Here is a 20,736-nt window from a genome sequence, read left to right as displayed (position 1 = left end):
TAACTGGAAAGGTTTTTATAAGAAAATCAATGATCATATTTAAATTTAACCTTATACATGTTCATTTAACAATACATTTTATTTAATAGATTTGCACTTAACATTTTTAACAATGAATTTTCAAAGCTGTATGAAATATTATTCTTCACTTTAATTAAAATTATATATTAAAAAAAAAAGGAATCTGAACGATCATGAAACAGGACTGAAGCAAGACAGCAGTGAAGTAAAACTCATTCACAATCGGCAGGAAAACATGTTAGCTATTCATCCTTATTTAATAAAAATGGTTGAGAGATAATCTTTTGTAAGAAAAAAAAACTTTGTATTAAAATTTAAATGAACAAATTATTTTCAGTTATGTTCTTTTACTTTAATTAAACTTTTTTAATTATTAAATAATTAATGCATATTGCAATTCAGAAAGAATGAATAAAGTTATTTAATTAATTTAAAAATATTTTTTGAGATAAAAGTAGATTTCTTTAATTTTTTTCTTTTTTATTCATTTTGAAATTGAAGTAAATTTTTTGATATTAGATACAAGTAAGCCAGTTCAAATTTCTATTATAAGATATAAAATCTAATAATTTATGTATAAGTTAGAATAATAAAATTAATTAATTTCAACCAACCATTTATATGAGCTCCTTCTTTAACCCAGTCCAACATAACAAGAGGAGATGAAGGATTATGAGTTACAGTTACAATAACATCAGCACCTCTGATACTTTCCTCTAAATTATTATAATGTACAGCCCATGATCCCAGTTCTTCACATAGTTTTTTTGCTCTTTCTGGTGTGCGATTCCATATCCGAACCTTAAAAAAAGATAAAGTTAAACTAAAGGTTAAAAGTTCATTAAAAATTACAATACATGCTTGATTTTAGAATTTTATATAAAAAATGAAAGTCATTATAAAGATTTTATCCAGTTTTAATCATCAATATGATTGATGTACCTAGAGCAGTTAATGATAGAGAAAAAATAAAAGAATAAATTGAAGAGTTTAATATCTATCTGTTTTTTGAAGATTTTCTTAAACTGTCATAAAACAAAATAATGAAACATCACCAATTACTTTTGTCTTTTATTAAAAAACTAAATTTCTTATATGGCAAACTTAACATTGATCATTTTTTCTTTTTCCAGTTTTTCATTTATCCCTATTTTCACAATATCAAGTAAATTGATATTTTTCAAACCTTCTTGTAGCCATTCTCTCTTTCATTCCACACTTTTATAGGTTTTTTGAATATTTACAAAGTGCTCATCAATCATATAACTAACTATTAGATTAAAAAATAAACATACCTGTTGAAAATTGAAGTAATGTTTCATGGCTAATGCATGAGATCTACCTTGTTGTCCAGCTCCCACTATTGTCAACACATTTTTTTTACCATGATGAAGATATTTTGTTGCTACCACTGAAGCAGCAGCTGTGCGCATTAGCGTAATTTCTGTTGCTTCAATTATCTGTAATGAATGAAGTACTGTATTTAATCTTATGTGAATAAGATGTAGGATTATACATTTAAAAGCAGCTTATCTGTAATTAATTTCAAAAGCTTTGCTACAACAAAATGAATAATAAATGCAGTACATTGAAATCCTTAATAATCCAGTTTACTTTTTATTTATAAGAAGATTACCACTACTTTGGGTTACAAATGTTTGAAATGGGTTCCTCGAGTCTATTAATCTTTGTTTTTATTAATCATATTGAGGTTAAAGTGATGAGGTTAAATCAGTTTGTAAAATTCTAAAGCCTGAATAGCAGCAGTGAAGTTGTTTTTCATTCTTTCTAAAGAAAGTGGGTTTGTATTGCAAAATTGACCCTTTTAAGTGTATCCTCACAAATAAACAAATCACAAACATACAACATATACAATAAAAAATCCTTATTGACAATTTATTTCATGGGCAAAAGTCCATTAATATTATGTCATTGATTCATTTGCTATATCTTGTGTTAACCCATTTTGCTGTAACAACACATTTGAATTAATGATTTCATTTGCTGTTAATAAGTAATATTAGAATCCATCAGAAATGTAAGACCCACATTTAGGATTTTCAAAACCTACACACCATATATTTACTGATTTTTTTAGTCATACAGCACAGCCTCAGAAAAAAATTGTGTTTCATCATTTATCAGCATTCATAAATAATTATTGTATCAGATCTAATTTACAATTATCAGTTTTCTTTAAAAGCTGGTGAGAATAATTCAAATGTTTGCCCTTGTCTGGCTAATTTAAATTTCTTAAACCGTTACACATTTTTAATCTTAAGGAATCAAGCATTGATATAAATATGATTTTTATTGCAAACTGTATACAGATAAATTTCCTAATCGCTTCTTACAATTAAAAGATATTGAACATTACATGTCAATAACCATTAGTGACCTAATTGTAGTTGATTACTCCATAATAGATCATATTTATACTACTTAGCTGTCAACTTCAGCATAGTGTTCTTTACCAGATAACATAAGGAAATTTTTGTCAAAAAATCTGTATACTTCCTTAATGGTTCTATAAATAAGCAATCCTTAACTATAGCTATTCTGTGTTGTAGAGAATATGCCATTTTAAGAAATTAATAGATTAAAAAAAGCTGCTCAAAATTTCTTTCACCATAAATATTGTCTGTTATCCAAGTCTAAACTACTGCGCTGTAGCTAGTGTTGCTATGAAGCATGACAGTATTCAGTATTCAAAGATGAAGGAAACTCATTAAGGCATGTCCATTTTAAATGAATCATTCAGTATTTTATAAAATAACTAGCTCTACCCGCCACGCTTCGCTGTGGCACATTGTGGTTGCATGGATGAGAAATTAGAAACAAAACAAAGCATATGTTTCATAGAAGTTTAATTTTGCAAAACTTGTGGATATATAATATTTTTTGTTTTTCCACTGTCTGCGTAGATATAAAGGCTATCTGGTTTGCCGACTCGGGAACACGCAACATACAATTACCCATGTGAGAAGCAATCCGCATCTAAATCTAAACCACACAATTCTAAAGATTGACCTTGAGCTTTATTGATTGTGATTGCAATACCAATCGAATTGGGAATTGCAATCTTTTAAATTAAAATGGTGTATCAGTCGGGATCATGGGTATTCGAGGAATGAGCACATCTTCACCTTTGAAAGGCCCCATTAAAATCGTTGCTTCCACTACGTTATTCATCAATTTCTTAACCGCAAGTCGCGTGCCGTTGCAGAGCTTTGGCTGATTAATATCCCGCAACAGGATAATTGTCATTTTTTGATCGAACCGTTGCTAGAATCAATCTAATGAGGAATGTTTTCCCAGTTCCTCCTGGCACACCCAAGAATAAAGTCCCCCCAACTCCGTCATTTATCATTTGCATTATGCGATCATAAATGCCTTTCTGTTCACCAATGTTCAACTCAAGATCACCAATGTTGTAACTCAGTTCACGGCGTAAATCCACATCAAATGAAGCAATCGCAGCTCGGGTGGGTGCTGGTATTCCCAACTGACTAAGAACTTTATATACAATAGCTAAGCACTTGTCTTCAATATTTATCAATGCTTCGTTGTAAATGCCTTTTGTAAATTCCATGGTCATATTGGTATTTTCTAGGCGTACTCTATGCAAAATATCCTCAGCCATATGCTTTCGATATCTTTCCCATAACTCTGTGGGTGATGAAGGGAAGCAAGGGGTCAATATAATTGCGAATAATGCGCGAATTTGGTTTGGATGTGCAGTGTTGCACGCGTCATTAATACATATATCCCACTGTTGGTCGTTTTCTAATAAATTCAGAGCTTGGTGAAAGGCGCAGCTCAATCACGACCACACAAAAGTACCTCGATTAAAGTGAATATTTAATTCAGATTGTATAATAATCTGAATCAGATGCAAGTGGATACGTTTTTTTTATTTTGTTAATAAACAATGTAATTGGGAACAAGTATTGTTTCACATGTGACTGCGGTTGTCGTTAGCTAGAATGGGGAGTGTTCTCCTCGCTTCCGGCAGATGGCGTGGTCACTGGTACACAGCTGACCATTAAAAAAACTGTTTTCTCGCGGTCGCGGGTATGTGACTGATGCGAAAAATAAATAAAAACAATCTTTGATGCGGGTTATATATCGTGCTAAAATTTGAGCTCAATTGGTGCAGAACATTTTGATTTTTTGAAGCATACACCAACGAACTTAACAGTTTTATATATAAAAATTTGTGGGCTGCGAAAAAAGCCCTTAACTCGTGCGAAAAACACATATTTTAAATGCTTACAAATTACAGAATAATCAAACGATGTTGATTTCAAATGTTAATAAACTGCTAACGTAAGTAGAAGTTGTGCTGCTTCAGTGTACAACGTGATTCTCGAGTATGAATCTATCTACTAATGAATTACGGTCTCCAAAGAAAACAAAACGCCGCAGGTCAATTCAGAAAAAGGTGAGATTTTGATAAAAACGCGATCGTAAAAAAATTACACGGATTTGAATTATTTAGAAATAGTTTAGCGGTGTATTATGTCCTGTGGAAGAGAATTCGGTTATTGTCTTCGACAACGCTTCTTATCATTAAACGAAAAGAATTCCAGCCGTGTTATAGAAATACAATGATATCAAAATGTGGCTTAGTTCAAAAGGAACAATTTTTGAAGAGGTTTAAGTTAATGTTCAATCATTGCAAAGGGTTTCGCGTATTAAAAGTAATTATAGTCCGTATAAAGTTGGTTTGACACAGAACGCCATATTGGTAAGTCGTGTTTTTATTCGGCTCCTAAGGAATATGTTTGCTGGCCTCCGTGGCGCGAGTGGTAACGTCTAGGACTTTAATCCGGTGGTTACGAGTTGGAATCTCGGTCAGGCATGGCATTTTTATACGCTATAAATCATTCATATCATCATCTGAAGCAATGCATAACGGTGGTTTCGGAGGTTAGAAAAAAAACAAAAAAAACGATTACTTAGTTGTGTGGTTTCAGTGTTACTATTTGTGAATTTTTTTCTTTGCTTTTACATAGCAAAGAACGCTAAATGACCAAAAAACGATTGTTTGGTCACATATATGTAAAAAAATAGCCCAACAAAGGATTTTTTGGTCATTATGTAGGGATATTATTTTCTGTGTATTTGGTTATTTCTACATTTTTTGTTTGCATAGTCTTAAGTCTATCTGGGCTATAAGAAAGTTGGGTGTTTTAATTTATTTACTGTAAGTCATCCTTCTTGGTGGCTTTTCTTTTTGTTTTGGTGTTTTTTAATAAAATACAGATGTTTTAGCTGTTAAATATAATTCAAAGAAATTTGTTACTTAATCAGTTGTGATTTTGTTTACATTGGCAACGGCCATACGGGCTCTTTGTGATTGGTCGTTGTGTTTGACAGCGGCCATCTTGCATTGATCTGATTGGTTTTCCTTTGTTTACATTTCCATCTGATTTATTAGCCTCTTATTTATTAAAAAACTGTACAAATTAAAAATAGATAGATAGATTTATTAAAAATAGATGAAAACAATCTTTGATGTGGATTATATATCGTGCTAAAATTTGAGCTCAATCGGTGCAGAACATTTTGAGTTTTTGAAGCCGTATACAAACGAACTTAACATTTATATATATATATATATAAATGTTAAGTTATAGTATATATATATATTATATGTTAAGTATATATATATAAATGTTAGGTTATATATATATATATATAGTTGAATGTAAGGTTTTACCAAGTTTTTTACCAAGTTATTTTTAAAAATGGAAACAGATTCCCCTCTCACTCTGCGAGCGCGCGTGTGTGTGTATTAATAAAAAAAAATTTGAGATTTTAATTTGTTATAATATCTCTTAGATGAAGTGCAGTGTGTCGACTTTAGGTTAGAAACAACACTAATAGAAAAAAGAACATTTTAGTTGCATGTATGACTGTAATTGATCTCTATCTTTCTGGCTGACACCACTGGCACAGAAGGCGACTCCTGAACAGAAAGCCTTCTCTGTTTTGCAGCTTGCTAAATGTGAATTTATAGTTACAGTTCATGTGTGTTTTGTAGACAGTTAAGAGCTCCAAGTGATAATAACATTTGTCAGTGGCATAATCAGTTTGAAATGAATGGGTATGTGTATAAACGATAGCGTATAAGATGACCAAGGGTATCTGAAAAATTTTGAATTTGGGTTCCTTTCCTGTGTACTTATAAAAAAATCTATTAAGAAGGCCAGCTGAAAACTATTAATGTTGGTGGTGACAGTGTGGAGTGTTTTACAGAAATGTTTACACATGCGTCATTCTATTTACTGCTGTTACAAGCTTTGAAACCTATAGGCTACGCTAAACATACCAACTTTACAATTAAAATGTTGCTGCGTAAAGATGACAACCCCATTTTGATAATATTGCTTTAAGTAATGAGTCAACATTTCACCTTAGTGGAAAAGATAACACACATAATGTCTGCTCTGGGGATCAGAAAATACCCTTAAATTCTTAAAATGTGAAAGGGACTCCCCAAAATTAAATGTTTTCTGTGCAATACCCTGATGATATGTTTATGCGTCATTCTTTTTTGCTGAAGCAAGTATAACAGAAGTTACTAATTTGGATATTATATTTTAGGTACGAACAAACAGAGTAGGCATAATGAACATGTAATAATGATGATTAACTTCAGTAAGAGAGTTGTTTTAAGAGAGGTGATAACCACGTTAAGTAAATAATTTTAATGGTTGTATGTTCGCTGTCATGTTGCACGCACAGTTCTATATGTCACCACATTCAGGAGCATTTCTGGCGTTACATTACATATTACAACATGCAGATACATGTGCCTTGATAATTACCCATAATGAATTGTCTGGTGTGTGAGATCAGGACTTCGTCATGGCCATGGTAACAGAGCTGGTGACTCTGGAATACCGCGGCCATTCTAACGTCCTGGAAATTTTTCATTCAGAAACTCGCAAACTGATAGAGAAAAATGTGTAGGTGGTCCATCCTACTGCAAACATACTCATTCCATGATATCACTTAAATCAAATGCACCATATTAAATCCATCAATATTTTCTTCTATATTTGAATTACCAATTACAACTAACATTTTCTAAAATTCCTGATAGTCATTAAAAATAAGGCCTTTTAAAGGTTCAAATAGCTTAACTTTAGATCAGGTATGGATTCCATTATAACAAATAAGTTGTAAGAAATTACTGTTTTTTTTTTCTTTTTTGGACAAGACTAGATTGACCAACTTTCTTTTGATTGTTTATTTCTGAATATTCTCCATTAAAATCTCTCCTAAGAAGACACTGAATGGAGAGCTCCATTTTTTATTATTTCATAGGATTTTAACAAATTAATTTTCACCAACCACATCCTTTTTCCTATTAAAAATATTTTTGTTGCTTTTTAAATGCCAATAAACTTTGTTGATTGCATTCTTTGTACCTTCAGTCAGCAAAATCTTATGACATTCATGTAATGTCAGGAATGAAGTTGCATTTGAGAGTCATTGTTACATTTTCCTGTGTTGAAAATGGCAGGAATTTTCAAAATTACTGTCAATTAGTAGAAGTTGTGACCAGGAATTAAAAACCAAATTTTTCATCCTTTAATTCATTTTTTAAATGTTTTTTTTTTTAAAATAAGAATTATTTTAAAGGTGCCATGATCCCCAGAAAAGTTTCCTCTTCACTCCTATTTCAGTCTTTGGTGATACTACTACAAGTCTTTAAGAACTCAAGTCTTATTTCACTCATTACATTTATTAATACAATAGAAGTTTTAAAATTCATTAATGTTATACATAAAAATGATATTTACAATTACAATAAAATAATTATAATCACAAGAACTCAAAGACTTAATTTATTAAAAGAATCAGCACCACTTTTCGACATACATTTCTACTGATCAGTCACAATCTGGAGGAAAATATCACTTGCTCAGGCAGAGGTAAAATGCCTGGAAGAATTTGAGTGTATTGAGTAGTATAAGTCAAGATAAAGAGGGAGGATGGTAAAAGTTAAGTCAGTGTTGAGTGATATAATTTAAAAGGAATTTTTGAGCATCTCATGTAAATTAATTCAAGAGTTAATGTCCATGTATATGTATGAGTATATGGCAGTATAACTGAATTTGAAATTACTTATCTGTTGTATTATTTATTACATTTATCATTTATCTTATTCTGTTTATTATACTACTCTTTACTAATTATCATGACAGTATTGAGTGTTTTTTAAGTTTAATTATATAATTAAAACTTTCACCTCTAATTTTGTAAAATAAGATTGTTTAATGATTATATATTGTTTTTTGGAGCAATAAATGGATTTCTGATTTTACGTGGATGTATTTGTGTTCAAACATTGATGAATGTGCATCTATTGAGTGTAAAATTCATGTATTCATTTATTTTAAAATAATTTTGCAAATTTTAGAATTTTAATATACCACAGTAAAAGCACATATTAAACTTAAAAAAATGTTTTCTTTTTCTAGAAAATATGATCAAAATCATTTACTGTAAAGATTCTGATGAGTCTACAAATCCATCTACTTCAAAGAAAAGTTTAAAAGTTTAATAGTCATAAAAATAGGGATTCTTTTGCAAAATATTTTTAAAAAAATTGATTTTAATGGAAAACGTCATGAGAACTTTTTAAATCTCATAAAATATCTTATTTTATATCTGCATAATGAAAATTGAGAAAGATTATTTTTTCTATTCTTTACTAAATTTAATCTTGACTTTTTCCATGTTTCTTTTCTGGAGATTTTCATCAGAAACTCCCAAAAAAATCTTAAGATGTACAAAACATAAAATAGAAAATATGAATATAATAATATGAAATAGAAAACTCATTCAGCTTTATATTTATTTTGTCTTTGTTTCTGCAAAACCAAAATTGATGTATTTATGGCCTTAAACTAATAAAAAGATTAGTATCAACCTTTTCAAAATTAATTTTATTGCTAGGTTAATTAAAAAAATATATACAACTTTTTCTGCTGCTTTTTGATAGCACTGAGGATGCCATACTAAAGGTGATGAATATAGATTCCTCTAGTCCATCTAAATATATATCACATTTTCTGGACATATCCAGGGCATTTAACAATTTATGGTGGCCCTCTGCCCTGTTTCAGATGCAGAAGTGTAAGTGTACACGAAATGAATTAGAAGTGCACTCAAGTTATTTCAGCCATCAGACCGTTTCCCTGTGTGATGGTGGCTTGGAGGTTCACAAGACCTTAACTAAAGGATGCCCTCAGGGAAATGTTCCCTTCTTTGGGTCATAGAACTCGATTCCATGTTGCGTTTAAGGTTGCCATGTGGTTGTCGTGTCATTGCTTATGCTGACGACGAACTGCTACTGATTGAAGGGGATTCACTTAACGAGGTAAACGGTTACGACGCAAAAATACCTAGGTGTTATCCTTGATGAGAATTTTCAGTTCAAGGAACATCTACAGTATATAGAAAAAAAGGTTGCTGATGCTTTTTATAGAATCTGCAGAATCATTCATTCCGATTGGGGGTTGAATTACCATACCAAGCGAATCCCTTACAAAGGTGTCAGCAAAGCTATTATGCTGTATGCTGCACTTGTCTGGGCTTACAGCATGGCTTTTAGGTATTGTGCGGACGTTTTGCTGTGGGCCCAGCAATTCCTCTTGCTGGCTGTTATAAGCGGTTATAGAACAGTCTTGCAGGGGGCAGTCTGTGTTATAGCCGGAGTCAAACCAATAGATATCCTGGCTAACGAGCGTAAGGAACACTACATTTCCAAGCCAAATAACCTATTGATGTCAGAACGAAAGCTGGAGATTGAAGACCGGGGCCTTGTGTCTTGGCAGGTCAGGTGGGATGAATCCCCCATAGGTCACAACACGCATGGCATATTTCCTATAGTGTCTGATTTAGGTGCGATTGGACGGGTCTCCCCCAATCGGTATATCACACAGTTTCTCTCCGGGCATGGTGACTTTCGGGTGAGTTTGGCTAGGTTCTTTGGTGGATTCGGGTCAATGCCCGGATTGTGGGACTGATGTTACCGTGGACCACGTCCTCTACGTCTGTCCCCGATACAAGGTTGAACGTTCACGAGCTGTTAGAGAACTTGAGAAAATACATTCCTTTCTGGATCTCTGTATTAAATGAATGATCTGCGAGGAATGGTCCATAGTGGTTGGTCTTCTTCGCGCCCTTGCAATGTGTAGGCCTGCAGAGGAAGTTTAATCGAGGTACTCGATCGTGGTAGGATCCCGGGTGGCTAGCGTTCTGGCCTAGGCATTGCATTGGTCGGAGGTAGGCGCATTGGCATCGTACCACGGTTATATTGGTGTTGCTAGTGATTCGATTTAGGGCTCCTGCTGGTGGGGGTGGCCGCGCTGCCGGGGTATAGTAGCCCGTGCGACCGGGGGCGTGGGTTCCCTCCGCCGGTGGCGGTCCTGGTTGTGACTTGGAAATGCCGCGTGAGACTCCATGATGGGACACAAGGTGGGGGTGCGGAATTAGTCCCCGGCTCCGACGCGGACCGGAATGAGGTAACCTTCCCCTTATGGTGACCTAAATTGGTCGTGTGTAGGTCTGAATTTCTATGTTGCGTAAAACATAATTTTGACTGGTATGAGTGTAGCACTGATTTAAATTTAAACTTATTCGTTTTCTGAGGCATTTATAGTCAAGAACGGTGCTGTCAAAGAACGGTGCTGGACTAGGCGCGGGGTTCGCGCTTCCGCGGTTTCGGTCAGTTAGTTGAGGGAATCATGTTAGGTTGGATGTGAAGATGCGAAAACGTGGAAAAAATGAAAGAAATGATTATGAATGATCGCTGAATCACAATCAGAGCAGTCGCTGATGATGTTGGGATATCAATTGACTCATGCCATGAATTTTTTTCGAATGCTTTGGGTATGAACCTTGTGACGGCAAAATTTGTTCCAAAATTGTTGAATTTCGAGCAAAAACAGCGGCAAATGGAAGCTGCTCAGGAGTCGCTGAATGAAGTCAACAACGATGCAGAAGTACTGGAACGTGTCATAACATGTGATGAAACATGGGTTTACGGATATGATGTCGAAACTAGGGCTTAATCATTCCAGTGGAGATATTCTCGATCACCAAGACCGAAAAAAGCTCGGCAAGAACGATCTAATGTGAAGGTTATGCTCACCGTGTTGTTCGATTTTAACGGCATAGTGTATCATGAGTTCTTGCCGCAAGGTCAAACAGTCAATAAGGAGTGTTACGTACAAGTTCAACGCCGTTTGCGTGAAGCAATTCGAAAAAACGCCCGGGTTTGTGGTGAAACAATTCATGACTTTTGCACTACGATAATGCGTCTGCACATACTTCATTGCTTGTTCGTCAATTTTTAGCCAAATACAACACTGTAATGTTACCCCTATTTTTTTTTTGTTTTTTATACTCACACGAGGTGGCTGACATTCGCCTGGAAGACGTTATCTCAGCCACACCTATGAGTCGTGGCGGTGACTAAAACCCACCCTAACTTGGGGCACTTGCAGGCCCTCCCATCGGGGTCTCCCTTCATCACTGGAATGTTCTGAATGTTCCTCTTCTGGAGGGCCCAAAAATTCCTCCGCCGGACCTTACTGTCCTTCGACTACACAAGGTCCGGGTATGCTCCCCATGTATAGCCTCCCGTCCAACGCGCCCTCTTCGCATACCTTGAGGTCCCTAATACTTCATCGAACGCCCCAACTTTATCCACTCTTGCGTGTGGTTAAAACCAAGACGCCCTCAGCAACAGGGCTGCCCCCTGGCCCTACATGATCACACGTTTCGTTGTCCAAAAACCGGGGCAACCAGCCCAAGGTTTCCTTTCACACACAATAAAATACATTATAAAAACAAAAGTAAGGTAACCATAGAAAAACATCTAATCCTATACTGTAGACCACTCGTCAAATAACGAACGTTGTGAGTAACGTCGCCAGTCTTGTCATTCCAGACCCTATTCAGCATACTCCTTCATCTTGGTTTTCAGGATGCCTGTGACAAGGTTAGATACTTTTTCCCATTGCAGCCGCCCCTGTAGCATGTGCTCTATTGCCTTGTCCGGCGTCAGCAACTCCAGGCCTGACAGCCGCCCATCTGGTACATTAAAAAAAAAGTGTGTGCCTGGGTGTCCAGTGAGCTACAGTATGCACAGTGTGGTTAGTCCCGTCGCCTAACTTTGTAAAGATACGTGCCGAACTTCTCGTGACCCGTGAGGAATTGTGTAACACAGTACGTCACCTCTCCGTGCTTCCTCCGTAACCACGGGGCGATGCGTGGTATTACACGGCGGGTCCACGCACCCTTATCAGAGGCATCCCAAATCCTCTGCCACTCCTCTTCCAGTAGTCTGCGTGCATTTTCTCTAGGTGTTCCCTCCTGCATCTCAACTTAATGAGTTCTTCAGCACGAAGTTTAACCGGGGGAATCCCCGCAATGACCTCGAGCGCTACTCCCGATACCGTTCTATGTGCAGCGGTCACCTTGATTGCCGCTCTCCGTTGCAAGGAGGACAGCCATTTTACATTCCGCTTCCTGTTCAATGCCTCAATCCAAACTGGGACCGCGTACATTAAAGAAGATAACGCGACCGTCATGATCATCTTTCGTTTGCTCGCCTTCGGTCATTTTTGCGTCGTCATCATGCTTCCCAATGACGCGATCACCTGCTCACACTTGTTAGCCCCAATAGCCCCAACCAGTCAATCCACACACCAAGGTACTTTGCTCAGCGCTGTTCCATCACCCTAACTCCGTCGACGTCTATTCGCAAAGGCTTCAACCGTCGTCTACCTACAATGACGACCGCTGCCGTTTTGGTGGGAGCAAGCTTCACTTCCTTCTCCCGCATCCAGCCACTAATCCTTGCTACTGCGACATTGGCAATGTCTTCCACATCCCCTTCTGAGCCACCGTCAACCAACAAAGCCAGGTCATCGGCATACGCGACCACCTCTGCTCCCTCCGGGAGTTCCATCCTCAGGAGGCCGTCGTATATCAGATTCTATAAAAGCGTCCTCCGAGCTCGACAGGCTTCCGTTTTCATTGCAGCAATCCATCATTCCACCAGTATACTGGCCGTCTCTTCGTGGGCATCGCATCTGCTTCCATGCGATACATGACTTTCAGGAATTCTTCCATCTTATACGAACTCGGATCCCCTTGCAGGGCCACATCTTTCGCCGTGGCATCTACTATCCTGACCACCTGCCTTTCCGAGGATTTCCACCTTTTGGGTATGTGAATGTCCCCTATTATACCCAACAGTATATCAAAAGGCTATGGCTCGGTGGTCACTTTCCAGCTCATCATCAAGCACCTTCCAATTCACGATTCTGGAGACAGCGTTGCCTGTTACAGCCGTAATGGGTCTATAACAGACCAATTACCTCTCCCCTCAAATGTAGGGACCCCTGGCTCGTTCATTGTCACTAATCCCAAAGATGCAAACATGTCCGCTAGCACATAACCCCTGGCAGTGGATCTGAATCCCCCTAACTCCACGCATTCAGAGTTCAGATCCCCTGCCACGACAACCGGTTTCCTGATAGTCAGGATGCAGCGCTCCAAGCCCCGAAGAACCTCCAGGAAGTGGTCCTGGGTGCAATTTGGGGATATGTACGCCACCACAATAACAAAGCTCGTGAACTCCACGGTGACAAAGCCGTTCCCTTGCTCCGACCTCAAGACGGCTTGACGTTTAGCAACGTCCTTGATTGCCGCATCTCCTCTCTCGTCCTCGTACCAGCCGCCAGCAGCCAATACCCTAGGATTAGGCTCAGTGACAATGATAAGGTCTACATCAATAGTCTGTGCCGCCGTCCATAGTTCATGGGCGGTTACACTCCTGTTGGTATTCAGGAGGAGGCATTTCATTTCCGAGTGGTACATTCTCATCCTCCGGTCCGATGTCCAGGTTTGTTGCAGTTGAGGCATTTCGATTCAGCCTTACAGGTCGCCCTCCTGTGTTCCGATTCGCCACAGTTATAGCAGCACCAACTACGGTCCGGCCCAGTGCATGCCGAGGCAACGTGACCGCTACCCCAGCATATGTGGCAGGTGGTGTCCGGCTGCCTTATCTCTGCGGCAAGACCACTATCGCATTCTGCGCGGCTGCGTACCTGGCACCCGTACCTGGGTTTGCTCCCCAACTATCCCCACGATAGCCCGCAGAATTTCCTCCTTGGTAGCTTCGCTGTCCAGGTCGTCGACATGCACTATTGTCATTCTATTCTGCCAGTCTCGTTCAGCCACACACCCTCTCGGTTCCGCCGCTGTCACCCTCTGCCTGATGTTTTGAACAGCCTTTGATCCCTCTCTGACCTTCACCTCGATATTATCTCCACGGCCTAATCTTACGGACAAAATGTTCGCAGCCATTTCGATAACAACCGAGTTTTTGACAGTCTTTAAGAGGCTCGCGTAAGAGACTCCTGGCTGGTTGAGCACCACCGTCCTGGTGTTGGTCACAGGTTATTGCACTTGTCTTGGTGCCGGACCGTCTCATATAATGATACCCCACTCGCCATATTCGCTACACATGGCCCCGTGTGACTTTTTTCTATTCCCAAAAATAAAGAGAACCTTAAAGGGCCGTCGTTTACAAGTATAGATGAGATTAAAAACGAATAGCTGAAAGAGCTAAACTCTATTCCAAAGATTGAGTTCCAGAAGTGTTTCAGGGATTGGAGAAAGTGCTGGCATAAGTGTATAATATCTAATGATGACTATTTTGAAGGGGATAACATTAATGTAGGCGAATAAATAAAATTCTTTTTAAAAAACAAAAATTCTTGTTACTCTATGAACACACCTCATATATATATAAGCGTTAACATCCAAAAAATTTCCAACTGGTTTTTTTGGGTTCCTTAGGTGTCTAAACATCAAGATCCGGAGAAAACTGCATATGCCTAAATTGTACCGATTTCAATACTTTACCTTGTAGAGCTGTAGCTCTACTACAGCACTATCTAGACGGAAAAGTATTTTGATTTTAGTAAGTTTAAAATCAATTTTGTGAATATTTAATCATTAAAAAAAGTTCCCTAATGCATAAGCCACTAAATTTTTTAAAAGGCTAAGTATTTTTTGAAAAATCAAAAGAAAGCTTTTTTCAAAAATAAATTGCTTAACTTGACCGTTGAAGCCAGGAAAGTAATACAGTTCATTGCTGGCTTTTTCTTATCACAAACTAAAGAGATATCTGTAATTAGAAAATAATAACAAAAAATATTCAAAAATTAAATTAATATTTTGTCTCTTGCTGGCATAACCAATTTTAAATTATACTAGGAAGAGGGAAAGCTACATAACCTTGAGGATTTCATTGAGGTTAACCTTGGTAGTACCAAACTGCTCAATACCTATACAATAATTCAAATTTATTTCTGTTACAGTAAGCTGGATTACTTGTTTTGTTTGAATAGAATGTTGCTTGGAATCCAATAGAAAACCAGTTTACTGTTGTTTAAAATATAAATTAAGAATATTGAATAAATCTAATTCATAAATGGGTGTGAACACACAAAGACACACACACACACACACAACACATTTATATATATATAAATACATACCCACACATTTGACACATTTAAATAAAATCAGTTAAAATGAATTCTCATATGTCATAGTGAAAAAGCTTTTAAAATTTCTCATAGGAAGACAGAGAAGGTGATGAAAATTCAATTTCAAATAAATTTGATGATGTTTGCTTCAAAAAATATGAAAATAGATGAATAGTACAAACCGCTTTAATTTTTCCTGTATCTGGATCAAAGTATAAAATTATACCCAATACTGTTGGAAGTCCTTTTAGTGGGTTATTTTCAAATGATGTTACCAATTTGCATGCTAGAGCGTCTTTTGTTTGGCTGAATGCAGGTAACGCTAAGAAAACTCTGAAATAAACAATAATAAGTTCCAAAAATAAAAAAGAACTTTTTCTATGTTTTTGTACATTAGATTAAAAATATTAAATAATATACCCAACTTATTATTAATAATATGGACAAGAAAAATGCACATTCTGATGATGAACTAATTAAAAAAAGCTCATGTAACTTGTGTTCAAAATTGTTTTCAAAAACTGCCATGTTAGAGTTCTATTAATAAAAGGCATATGAACTAAACTAAAATGGTTTGTAATATTCAAAATTCTCATGTAAACAAAATTATTTTTAGTGTGAACAAAATATTCTAAAATTACAGAATAAGTATGTATCACCTTAATGTAAATTGTACAAGTGCACTGTTCAGTCAAGACATGTACACAATGACCAAACTCAAGATGAATCCTATTGCTTGCAAATATTTTCTTAAAATACCTTCCTTAATTACACTTTTGAATGTACCCTCTGCCATTTTGATCTGGAATTTAATGTTCCATGTGCAGTAAATTTCTTGTATATCTGTTTTTGAATTGGCACAGAAATCTACACGAATGAACTTTACATATTATATTACATATTATATTTACATATTATATTTCTATTGTAATTTTAAATAAAATACCTACCATATAAATAATTTTTCATATAGATATTTAAAATTAAATTAAAAGATTTTTAAAGAAATGTCACAAAAAGTAAACATTTATATATAGGTTAATTTTTACGCTAGAAAGGAATTTTTGTGCAATAGTAAGGTAATGAATGAATGCTTTATTAAATATTTTTTTACAATTTTTTTGTTGTTGTAAATAATCTGAATTAAACAAATAAAACAAATATATTTATATTCATTAAGTATGTACTTTTTAAATACCTCGTTTTCAAAATACGTAGAATTATATTTCCTATACATTTTTTAAAAGGTATTTAGCTCTTAGTGATATTGTTTTTAATGGCATATATCTTATAGGTCTTCATTTAATACATTGCTTTAATCAAATTTAGTGTTTCTACGACTGTTGTAATTAATATCTCTATGTTCGTGCTGCAGCCCTTTTGTTTGAGATAATTTATAAAGGTTGATTCAATTATTATGTTAGTGTTTGTATCTGTTCTTTTTATCTACATGTAAATGTAGATTGATTTTACCTGATCTGTCATTTAGTGCAGTTTAATTTCTACACTCCTGGATTGTTGTAATTGTCAACATGTATTTTGTTAGTTTGCTGAATGAATCTAAACATTTTATTCGTGGTTTTGAAAGCTGCACAGCAACCTCCTTTTCTGAAAGTGTTATAAATTTATGTGATTGTTGTTTAATGTATGTTAGCACATGCATCTTCTGTTGTTACTCATGTTTTATGAATTTGTTCTTTACTTTACATGTCTATAAATGTGAGTGGCGAACACTTTCTTCATATCTTATTTTGTTGAGTTCTTCAATGTAGCTGTATTCATCTGATAAAGATATGTGCATTAGCAAATGCAGTATTTGTGAGACAAAGTTGAACTTGTACTGTGTGGATTAATTTGAATAAAATACTTCTAATGAGTCCACTTAGATAAAAATATTAGAAATGGGTTTTCCTCATATTTTAAAAGTTAGTTTGTTGTATTTGTGTTGTGAAAGATAATTTATTTTAATTAATATTTATATTAGTTCAAGATATTTTACTTTAATTTTGTGTGTTTTTCTAAGTGATTTGTTATTATTATAAACAAATAGCTTTCACGTGAAAGCTATTATAAATAATTGCTGTGAAAGCTATTATAAAAACATACTACTTTTTCATACAACTTAATTTATTAAGTTTTATTGTCGTACAAATTTATGGCATCAGGTGCTATTAAAAAGAGCAAATATTTTTAATTAAATCAATTTGATTCTAATTTTTTTTTTCTTTTATTTTCCTGGCACATAGTGACAGCTGACAAAGCTGTTGTTATCAGTGCCCAGACACAAAATTACTATAGTAAATTATGATAAAAACTTATTGTATTATTAATAAAATTTCTGAATCCAGATGTACAGCCTTAAGAAATCTTACAGCATTAAACAAAATCGATACATTGTTGCCTAAGATACTTCATATGTTAGTGCCTAGTTTAAACTTTTGACACAATGCCTCCACATAACAAACACAATTCACAAGTATGTGGTGTACTGTCAGTTGGCAGTTGCAGTGAACACAAATGGTGAATCACTCTGAATCAGATATCCATGAGTAAGCCCTATTCACAAATGGTAAATAATAACCTCCTCATGGTGGTTATTCCTACATGAAGAGCTCCTGGGTGACACAGTGTCCTTAACTGATCGAAGTCTATTATTGATTGTAGCATTCCATTCACTCTGCCACTCATCACGAACCGCATTCTTCAAAAAACTGACAAAAACATTCGAAACAGCACGATTAGTGAAAGGAGGCTATGTACAAACAAGCCTTTTTTGCCGCACGATCAATGTGGCTGGGGATCCAGCAGAAGCTCACAGTTGTATTGCGTTAAGTCATTACAGACAACAAGGTGTCTGGAGTAAATATCACTAATGGCTTGCAAGGCACTCATGGAATCTGAGTAGACAATTACGTGATGGAATGTTTAATATATATATATATATAAACACACATTAGCGCACATGCACATGTGTGTGTGTGTGTACTGAAATTTCATCTATTTTTGGTCAACAACCCCAGCCCACCTAATGCAGATTTGACCATCAGCCTGGGTTGCTCCTTGGTATGGAAATTAGTTTTATATTGTGTGTAGTTGGTGTATTCAGAAGAAGGAACTTACTTTACTATTCTCTTGATGAATATATTCTTGTGTTCATTAATAGATCTCAACTGTGCAACCAAAAAACAGGAAAAAATGGTCACAAATTCAAAGCTCTGCATAATCATTACTTAAACCATAATTATTTCTTCATAAATAATAATTAATATAACATCAGAAAATAGATTCAATTACATTTTACTTATAAAATAGTTACTGAATGCATATAAGTAAATTCATAATATCTTAATATTTTAAGAAACAAAGAAAAATTTAAATAGATTATTAAGGAAAATAAATATTGAGGTAAAAGTATACACTAAAGTATTATTTCGCAATATCAGTGCCTATGAATATGAAAGACGTTTTGTGTAGTTCAAAGTCAAGTTTATCCTACTAACGACAACTTATAAACAAGTTCATAGTTGAGTTGTAGTAAACAACGCAAAACCTTAGCTATCAAAGTAGGTTACATTCTCCCGTCAACGCTCTGTTACTGGATTCTAATTAATAACATTTTCTGACCGGGCATTCAGAGAGGTAACTATCCCTATATTATCAACTTGAAGAAGGAACGCGGTTGTCAACGGACCTTAATTCAAAAAAATATTTATTTATATTGATAAACAGCCCTACGGCTTATTGTGAATATGTTATTTCTTTAATGTACCGAAGTGAATGATCTACAATTAATGGAAAGCCTAACCAGAAAATCCGCAATTTGTTACGAATTAGACAGACGGTAATGTTGTATATTCTGCGAAGACGAATAAACTTCGTGATAGAAACAAAACTTAGCTTCGTGATCTTAACTTAAATTTTGTAAGTTCACGTTGATTTTAATTACTGTTGATAAATATTTTTAAAAAATGATTATATTTTTGCATCAAATTGTTAAGAATTCGTTGGCGTTAACAGACGAAAGGAACATACATAAAATTAATGCTGGACTTTAAATTAAGAAATTATGTAATAGAATTTATTATTAATATACTACTCGTGTTATTAAAAATATAGTATACTTATATATAATAATAAAGGTAAGCATAAAAATATTTTAAAACATTCAAAAGAATAATTTTATGTAAATGGATACATTCTTATTTTAAATAAAGAATAATTTTACCCATTTTTTGGAGGTATTTGCATTAGTAGGCGAGGTGGTTGAATGACACTATCTGTTGAAACATCACGGAATGCATCCTCTACTGCTGTAATCACTGTATTCCAATCCAGCAACTTTTTAACTTGATCATCAGTTATGTAAAGTGGAGAGCACATGGTAACTGTAAAAAAGTAATAGTGTAATAATATCGCAAATGTTCCAACTTTAAAGTAATCCATTCTGCAAAGTTAACGTTACCGTTAACTTACACTTATTGCAAATATTTTTTGTTTTAAAATAATATCGTATATTTTTTATAACTTTTTGGTTCACTCCTCTCGTTTAGATTACCGGCGCACATATAGATTTAACAGACAGCGATTGTAGTTTTATAACTAAACGACATTTGTTAGTGGCATTCTGACGAACTACAATGGACTGATGTGTTTTCATTAAGGTAAATTTAATAAAAATTCAAGTAAAAAATGTAACAGATATCCAAAAATAAATGAAAGTACTAACTTGCAAGTTAGTCACTAATAAACTATTTAAAGATTTTTTAAATATGATAACAGTTTTATTTGACGAATTTTAGCGTTAAATATCTTTATTTAAAGTTTTCGAACCTTGCACTTCAAAATTAAAATATTGTACTGCTTAGAGAACTACTAGGCTAGGTGGGGGTAGTACTGTACTGTGTTGATAGAATGCGTCAATGCATGCTTTTACGATGTATCGTATTTTAATATTTTTAAATTCTACTGTTTATCATTATGGATCAAACCCTGCAATAAATTTTTCACCCATCTCCTGTTAACCATTTAGATTCAGTCTAAGTGACAATTTAATCTTTCATTGCAGACATGAAGTAATCTAAGAAGATTAGAATAAATTTAAACAGATCATGTGTAAATTTGA

The 20,736-nt window shown here is 34.9% G+C and overlaps 1 protein-coding gene across 3 annotated transcripts in view; it reads right to left on the bottom strand.

Annotated features, from left to right (window-relative positions):
* Positions 1-20,736, bottom strand: part of LOC142326278 (ketimine reductase mu-crystallin) — a 31,224-nt gene that overhangs the window by 5,080 nt on the left and 5,408 nt on the right. The window contains exons 1-5 of one of the 3 annotated variants that reach the window (XM_075368634.1): positions 20,088-20,216; positions 19,840-19,999; positions 15,797-15,947; positions 1,317-1,481; positions 636-822 (exon numbers count right to left, since the gene is read on the bottom strand). In XM_075368634.1, coding sequence (XP_075224749.1) covers positions 636-822; positions 1,317-1,481; positions 15,797-15,947; positions 19,840-19,994 — 658 coding nt within the window. In that variant the 5' untranslated portion in view covers positions 19,995-19,999; positions 20,088-20,216. Of the gene's footprint in view, positions 1-635; positions 823-1,316; positions 1,482-15,796; positions 15,948-19,839; positions 20,217-20,736 lie in introns of those variants that run through there. The other 2 variants (XM_075368633.1, XM_075368632.1) reach the window with 2 other exon arrangements.

Source organism: Lycorma delicatula, chromosome 6, assembly GCF_047948215.1.
Source record: "Lycorma delicatula isolate Av1 chromosome 6, ASM4794821v1, whole genome shotgun sequence".
Taxonomy (NCBI): domain Eukaryota; kingdom Metazoa; phylum Arthropoda; class Insecta; order Hemiptera; family Fulgoridae; genus Lycorma; species Lycorma delicatula.
The sequence above is the reverse complement of the archived record's forward strand: the minus strand, read 5'-3'. Positions and strand labels throughout refer to the sequence as shown.